We start from the raw sequence: 8,421 nt of genomic DNA, 5'->3' as shown, positions 1-8,421 counted from the left end.
TTCAGCGGGCCAGGCAGAGCCAAATATTGCATTTTTTTAATTGGCATCAGATGTTTGTGACAGAATGCTGGTGAGTTAGAGTAACTAGACATTAGTGATAATTAATTCACACATGGCACCAGAGACAGCTATGGCATATTACACATGGCACCAGAGACAGGTGTGGCATATTACACATGGCACCAGAGACGACAGGTATGGCATATTACACATGGCACCAGAGACAGGTGTGGCATATTACAGCAGATGAGGAATCACGAGGATCTTAGAGGCGTTTCATCAGCCTGAGCAGCAAGACAATGGGAACCAGAGAAGACAGGAACAGCAGGAACAGCAGGTACGGGGTGAGGGTTCAGATTCAGTGCAGCTTTAACTCTGGTTTACTCCAATCAGTGCAGCTTTAACTCTGGTTTACTCCAATCAGTGCAGCTTTAACTCTGGTTTACTCCAATCAGTGCAGCTTTAACTCTGGTTTACTTCAATCAGTGCAGCTTTAACTCTGGAGTAAACCAATCAGTGCAGCTTTAACTCTGGTTTACTTCATTCAGTGCAGCTTTAACTCTGGTTTACTTCAATCAGTGCAGCTTCAACTCTGGTTTACTTGGTGCTGTTGTGCACTGAGTTCCCATTCAGACAGTCTTCCATATGTGCCAGAGCAACCAATAGAGTCTTTGGTCATCCTAGGTTCTTGTTTTTCATAAATATTCCAACTGGTTGGTGTGTTAGACCCCTTGCCCAAGAGTCTCAGAACTACTGCAGCAAACGTTTTGCAGTCTCTCCCTCCCCCCCCTATTCACAGCTTGAAGAATGCTTTAATTGGTTGTATAATTACAATTACATCATTTAAATAATATCTCCACAGCCGTTCGACAGTTTTATGTGCTTTTTGCAGACTAAACAAAAAAAATGGCTTGTTGGAGAACCTGCTGGATGGAAGAGAATTTGTGTCAAGGGTCTTGTGTTTTTGGCTGCATCAAGGGTCTTGTTTATTCCTTCAGGCAGCAGATCCTGACGCTGGCCCCGAGTCCAAACCCAAACCCGGGATACAGAGGCTGGGTAAAGGTGGTGTGGACCCTGTGGAGGAGGGTCATCGTGGGGTCAGAGGTCGTGGGGTCGCTGACGCGGTAGAAGGCCAGTAGCCCCGCCGGCGGGTCCAGATACACCCCCACCCTCGTGGAGCCGGGCCCCGGCAGCTCAGCCTTCACCGAGTCGTGCCAGAAGATGTGCCGGGCCGGCGCACAGATGAAGCACCAGGACTGGTCGTTGAAGCCGAACAGACACTCGTTGCCCAGGCCCTTCCTGCTGATGCCCTTGTAGGACACCACGGCCTCCACGCCGCACTTCCCCGTCCACTCAAACTCCCAGTAGGCCCGGCTGCTCACGGCCCCGCGGCACAGCACCTGCGGCCGGTGGTCGAAGCGCTCGGGGTGGTCCGGCTGAGCCTGGTCCTGATTGGTGGATGTAGCCTCCAGGTTGCCCTCGGTCAGGCTCAGACGCTTGTAAGCCGTATTGGGATCCAGCGTTAGCTGACAGAAATCTGATGGAATTCAGAGAAAACCCTTGCTTATCATCAACACTAAAAGTCACTGGTACTTGTAGTAAACCAGTTCGTTTTCTTTTTCTTTTGGTCATCTGGGTTTTGACAAGAGTACAATCAACATGACACATTTACAATTCCTTAATACTTCAATACTTTGAAAACACACTAGTTCCTTCCTAATTCAGGACTCATTACTAAGCTAAATATATCATTTTGAACTTGAAAATATCTGTCAATTCTTCACTATGACCAAAGGAAACCAGTTCATTTTCATGTCAATATCTAGCTTGGTGTGGTATTCATGCTCTTACATAGTAGGAACTCATCTCTGGTCTTTGGCTCGGCAGCTGGTTCAACCTGAGGCTCTGAGGAGATAGGAATGAATGAAGCGATAGAACACATTACCTCAAAATCAAACTTCAATATTGATCTATTCTCTCCTTTCAGATTCAGGTACTCAATGAGATCATTTGTAATAGAGATAATCTGTAAACTAAAGACACTCCAGTCATTATCAGTATGTCCCAAACCACTTCATCTAAACACTCAACATTCTAGCAGCACATTAATAGTTTGGTGAGTAGTGGATATGGAGTTATACTGTATATATATATATATGTATATATATATACAGTATATATATATATGTGTGTGTGTGTGTGTGTGTGTGTGTGTGTGTGTGACCTTGCCCCAGTGAGGAGTTCTGATGCATACCATAGAGTGATATCTTGTCTATCTGCTTAATCAGTAAATCTTCTGTCCTCATTTTGACTTCATTGGCTGCCCTTAAAAGGTCCTGAACGGGCAACATGGAACTGATAGTTGTGTTGGGGAGTTCCTCGAGTACTGGACAGGAACTTAGAGACTGGAACCTCTACAGACACGGACACACGCACACACACGCAAGCGCACACGCACACGCACACACACGCACACGCACAACAAATAATACAAGCAAATGGAAGAAAAACAGAAGGACAAATACGGAATGAAACTACTAAATTCAGAAAGGTCCACTGGACAACAACTGCACTCTTTTTCACGTATCTGTTTATATTACACTAAGTTAATATATATATTACATTATATTACATTAAGAACATATATATTACATTATATTACATTAAGTACATATATACAGCGGACCTTTAGGAGTACATTAAGTGTAAAAGTATACTATTCTTCTATTTTAAGTATACTCTATACTTATTGCTGCTAGTTGGAGGAGGAAAGGTTAAGGGGCAGATTGAATGAAAACAAGGCAAAGGGCCGATTGAATGGCACTCCAGCAAAACCAACTCTTCCAGGTATCAGTGCTCTCATACAGTAATACCTGGAGGAACTGGACATGGTCCTGGGTCTGTGAGAGCTGGTCCAGCTCGGAGTCTCTCCTGCGCAGCTCTCCAATCTCCCCCTCCAGCCGCTCCAGGAGCCCCTCGGCCTTCCGCAGCTCCCCGCGCTCCTGGGCCAGGATCAGCTCCTCCAGCTTGGAGCGCCGCTTCTCGACGGACACCAGCAGCTCGCTGAAGATGCGCTCGCTGAAGCTGAGCGCGGTGCCCGTGGAGGCCTTCACGGGGAGAGGAAAGGAGAGGAGAGGAGCAAAGACGAGAGGAGAGAAAAGAAGGAGGAGAGGAGAGGGGAGGAGAGGAGAGGAGCAAAGAGGATAGGGGAGAAGAGATGAGGAGAGGAGAGGGGAGGAGAGGAGAGGAGCAAAGAGGATAGGGGAAAGAGAGAAAAAAAGGAGGAGAGATGAGGAGAGGAGAGGGGAGGAGAGGAGAGGAGCAAAGAAGGAGGAGAGGGAGAGGATGGAAGGAAAACAGAAGAGAGGAGGAGAGGAAGAGAATAGAAAAGGAGGGGTATAGGTAAGTTTCACTTCTCGAGAACACTGTGCATCAAGGAACTCTTATCTTCCACATGCTGTGTCCAAGAACCCAATTCGGTCGGCATAACTGCAAAGTGGAGATGAATTCAGTTCTGCATCACACACACACACACACACACACACTGCTGACAGAAGCTTAGCTCTCCCTGTGTTGCAAAAGCACTGCACTGAAGAGCTCTATTCTCTCGACATAACAAAGGCTGGACTGAGAAACTTGGATTTCACTGCATCTTCCTCCCTCTCTCTCTCTCTCTCTCACACACACACACACACACACACACACACACACACACACACACACACACACACACACACACACACACACACACACACACACACACACACACACACACACACACACACACACACACAAAATGCAAAAAGGAGCTCAACCCTTTACACAGACCAGACATGCATCACTCCCTTGACTGCATCACACACTCCGCAGTGAAGATTTCTCTGCACCAGGCAGTTTTTTTTACTGCATCTCAGCACTGCTGTGTACATTCACCTCTTTTAAAGTATGCAGCAGAGAAGTCCAAAATGTCTTACATGGCATTCACCTCTTTTAAAGTACTCTGCTCAGAAGTCTAGAAGTCTTACACGGCATTCACTTCTTTTAAAGTACGCTGAGGAGAAGTCTAGAAGTCTTACACGGCATTCACCTCTTTTAAAGTACACAGTCTAGAAGTCTTACATAACACGGCATTCACCTCTTTTAAAGTACACGGCTGAGAAGTCTAGAAGTCTTACATGGCATTGCTTCATACCGCCGGGGATCCTTGGCAATCTCTCCAATCACTTGGATATTTCTATCCTGTGCAGATTTGTTTCATTTGAGTTTAGTTCTTGACTTAAATTTGGTTTATTGAGTTGACCCTCTCTACAGCGCAGTGACACGGTGTTCAGTTGCTGTGTGAAACAGTGTTGCTCACAGAAACAGGTCAACTAAAGCCCTCCTTCGTCACGCTTACTTTAAGAGAGCCCATGGCGTCCTTCAGCTCGTCCACCTTCTCCTCCCGCTCTTTCAGGTGATGTCTGGACTTCTGCTGTTTCTTTCCAAGTTGCTTCTGTTAAATCCACACAAATGGACACTTCAGGGGACACACATTCCCACACCCACACCACCTATGTGAAGAACCTGCGCCCAGCACAAGCTATTAACTACATTAAACATTACCATAAAAGGGCCTCATGTAAGGAAAAGAGCTAATCCCATTTTTAAAATGATGAACTCTAACCAAGTGTAAGTATTATACATGTATAACGAAGAAAACAATCACTGTTTTTCACTTCACTTTCACCTGTTTACAAAGGGAGGAGGCTTTGGGAGGAGGCAGTGCGTCAGTGCTTGAATACTTAATAATCACACAATAATAACACAGAGAACAATCACTGCATGCAGCTGAAATCTGACCATTGACTTCAGGTTCCTGGAAAATCCCACTGATCTTCACATACTTTTCCAAAACAATATTTCAAGGACTTGAAAATGTGGGAAAATATATTGAAATATATTCCCTCACGATGTTCATAATGTGGGTGGTCATCTGGAATTCCGGCAGTGGGCGGTTATGTATGAGCTCTTTGCTTGAGCTACATGTTTACACACAAACACTTTCCAATTGGTTGCCTGGAATGTTTTAAGCTATTTAACCCCCTCAAAGTTAAAAAAGAAAAAAACAATATCTGTGAAGGATACCTACAAATAACCATTTAATGGGTTCTAACTGCAAAGAAACCTAAAAGATCTTAGAATGTGTGACCAGGTGACCAATTTGACCGCTTACAAATTCATATTAACATATGACTGTGGTTACTAACCCACTCCTTCTACTGTAGTGCTCTCATATATAGCCTGTTATGACATCCCGTCTCCTGAAATATCTTTTCCTAGGATAATAAAGCTTCTAAGGATGAATATGACGTACAAATACGTACCAACACACATCATGGGCACGCAGAGACACGAGCGCACTCCTGCTTACCTGTTTCTCAGTTCTCTCGTTGGCAGCCGACACGGTCTTGTGACCGTTGTGTGTGTCCATGACACACTGCAGGCAGATGACCTGCTGGTCCGTGCGGCAGAACACCTCCAGCAGCTTGTCGTGCTCCTGGCAGATCTTGTCCTGGAGCTGGGCGCAGGCGTCCACCAGCTGGTGCCTCTTGGCCGCGTGCAGCTCCTCGTGGCAGTTGAAGTGGCTCTGGCAGTAGGAGTCCAGGCACACCAGGCAGGACCGCACCGCCTTGAGCTTGTTGCCGTGGCACACGCCGCACTCCACGTCGTCCGGGCCGGCCACCGCCAGCGCCGGGTTCGAGGCCTGCTCCCCTGTGTGCTTCAGCTTCTCCACCACCTCGGCCAGCATGGCGTTCCTGCCCAGCACGGGCCGCGGGGAGAACGTCTGCCTGCACTGGGGGCAGCTGTACACCCCTCGCTGGTCCTCCTGGTCCCAGCAGCCCTTGATGCAGCCGGTGCAGTAGCTGTGTCCGCAGGGGAGGGTGACGGGGTCCCGCAGCAGATCCAGACACACCGGACAGCTGAACTGGTCCTGGGCCACGGCTATTAAAGCCTCCGCCATTTTTTTTTTTTTAAGGAATGCAGAAACCCTCACTGAAACAGAGAAAGTAAAAGGGGGACAGAGAAACGCTGGAGATGGAGAGAGAGAGAGGGAGAGAGAGAGAGAGAGAGCGAGAGGGAGAGAGAGAGAGAGAGAGGGGAGAGAGAGAGAGAGAGAGAGAGAGAGAGAGAGAGAGGAGAGAGGGAGAGAGAGGGGGAGAGAGAGAGGGAGAGAGAGAGAGGGCAGACGGTTTCATTTCCTCGGCAGCTCTGAGCCACCATCGAAGAGGAGTGGCTTTTCAATATGGGAGTTTCATTAAAGCAACATCACTCTCTCTGACATCCATTCAGCCAGGTGCTGTGAAACTAACTGTAATCCTGCAGACATCCTGCGCCGAGAGGACAAATACTTCACCTCTGAGGAACAGTGACACAGAACCTTAGAAGGCTGTTTCTAATTCTATGCACTGAATCCTGTCAAGCCGCACCCTGACCAGAGCGTGCACGCATGTATGTTTGTGTGTGTGTGTGTGTGTGTGTGTGCGAGTATGTAGCCTATGTAATGTGCTCGTAACCATAACATTTGCATCACTTGACCAGTGACAGTAGGCTACCCGAAATGCTTACTTCAGGTTGTGTACGCATGTCACACAGTCTGTATTTCACACGCCACAACAGAACACAGCACAACAGAAGCTCCGTAGGATCCAGTGTGCAGTGACGCTTGTTAGTCGGCTAACAACTCTTTTACCTAATAAAGTTAAGACCGTTCCATACATACATACCGCTTCCTTGAAGAACAGAGACACAGCTGTGCACGCGAAGGTAGTGTTGATTCGCCACTTCTTGATGTTATCAGGTGCTTATCGTTGCACCGGCGGAAAACCCCTGATAAGTTGCAGGGGTCGCCCGACCACGCAGTGACAGCGGCACGGACGCACGGACCCCGCCCAGCGCGTTGCCGCCGGGAATTACACAAACAAAATAAACAAATCCCATTTACTAATCTAAAACCAGTCTTGCTGCCATCGGTGACATCGCCACAGCTACAGTCTCTCCACTATTTTCAGACAGCAATAACAACGCATTCAGATAACTGCACGCGAATGACACTGACCGTTCCTTAAGGTGACCCGGTGCAGTGTGTCTACATCCTGGCGTTTACGCTATGGCCGGGCCGGCGCAATAAACAAGTTGCGCTCCATTAGCTTTTATGTGAAATGCCGGGAGGTTGCTCGACTAGAACATGTATTGGAATCGGTCAAGCCTGCCTTTCTGCCCCGCCCTGCCGGGCCGGCACATATCTCTGGACAATACACAACTCTGTGTCTTCTTTGGGTTGACGACTCAGTGAAATTATAAAACTCCGTATTATATTTACAATTGTAAACAAAATGTAAACAACAAAGAGGAGGATTTACAGATACAGTCCACGATTAGGTTTTGCGAAAGTTTCTTGATATTTGAGCTCAACAGCCAATTAAATTACACCTCTCCTTTTGTTTTGCTGAAGCACGTGTGTTGATTGGCTGGGATTGTTTTCGTCTCGGTCCGAGCCGCTATGTTGCTTTCCCATTTACAGGTCTGCGTATGAACACCAGAGGTTTTTTGACCGCAAACACGGAACGGAGAGCTAGAGGACTGTAAAAAGCAATTAGCTGAATTTGACAAAAACTGTATGGGATAAGAATTGCGGGCTGTGCCTTTAACCACAGAATTTCATCTGCACCAAGCCCTCTGTACCAATGCAAGGGTTATGCTTACACACTATATTGTTTATATACATTTACATTTAAAGATGATTGATCATTGATTGAAGAGGTTGGATGTGTAATTCATGATCACAATATCACATTGGTCTTGAAGATGCCTAGGAACAAAACACTCTGATAACACACAAGACACACAAACACACACTCACACACACACACACACACACACACACACACACACACACACACACACACACACACACACACACACACACACACACACACACACACACACACACACACACATACAGAGTGGAATACACATAAACAAACTAATGAATACACACACTTTCTCCTGAGTGACACCTCTGGGTTTTAAATGTGTAGGCAAAGGAGGCTTGAGTACTGCTATGGCGCAGAGCTGTTGGACAGAGAGCACTTTTATGACACAGTCCATAAACAGACTTCAGCCATCAAAGAGTTTTAATGATGCGGGTGGGGGGTCCAGACAGAGAGACAGAGGGTGGGGGAAGGGCACAAGGATAGGAAACATGGACATGGAGGGAAAGAAATACAAAATTGTTCATATTTCATTTTTATAAATAATTTCATATTTGTCACGACAGAATCTGTGTAGAGTAAGTGCATCATATTATTGGCTTATCAGACATCAGGATGTTTAAAGACAAAAACAACAAAGATAAAGATAGAGAGAGAGAGAGAGAGAGAG

The 8,421-nt window shown here is 46.7% G+C and overlaps 1 protein-coding gene across 2 annotated transcripts; it reads right to left on the bottom strand.

The window, feature by feature from the left end:
- LOC105894414 (tripartite motif-containing protein 16-like) lies at positions 1–7,189 on the bottom strand. 2 transcript variants are annotated; one of them, XM_012820935.3, is made up of 7 exons: positions 6,765–7,189; positions 5,411–6,033; positions 4,397–4,492; positions 2,874–3,107; positions 2,255–2,414; positions 1,852–1,905; positions 1–1,537 (listed from the first exon to the last, which is right to left on the bottom strand). In XM_012820935.3, exons 2-7 carry the CDS (start codon positions 5,999–6,001, stop codon positions 987–989), a joined length of 1,686 nt encoding a protein of 561 aa, XP_012676389.2. In that variant the 5' UTR covers positions 6,002–6,033; positions 6,765–7,189; the 3' UTR covers positions 1–986. The 2 variants fall into 2 exon arrangements, with proteins under 2 accessions (XP_012676389.2, XP_012676388.2); XM_012820934.3 differs by having other exon boundaries at positions 5,411–6,069; positions 6,765–7,188.
- Between the last annotated feature and the right edge of the window lie 1,232 nt (positions 7,190–8,421).

This window comes from Clupea harengus, chromosome 7 (assembly GCF_900700415.2).
Source record: "Clupea harengus chromosome 7, Ch_v2.0.2, whole genome shotgun sequence".
NCBI classification, from domain to species: Eukaryota; Metazoa; Chordata; class Actinopteri; order Clupeiformes; family Clupeidae; genus Clupea; species Clupea harengus.
The sequence above is the reverse complement of the archived record's forward strand: the minus strand, read 5'-3'. Positions and strand labels throughout refer to the sequence as shown.

Excerpts from the sequence above, each read along its gene's own strand:
- LOC105894414 (XM_012820935.3), bottom strand. The coding sequence starts at position 6,001 with ATGGCGGAGGCTTTAATAGCCGTGGCCCAGGACCAGTTCAGCTGTCCG. Across the intron at positions 4,493-5,410 it reads ACGAGAGAACTGAGAAACAG|AAGCAACTTGGAAAGAAACA; the intron begins GTAAGCAGGAGT and ends TGGATTTAACAG. Across the intron at positions 2,415-2,873 it reads ACCATGTCCAGTTCCTCCAG|AGGTTCCAGTCTCTAAGTTC; the intron begins GTATTACTGTAT and ends CCGTGTCTGTAG.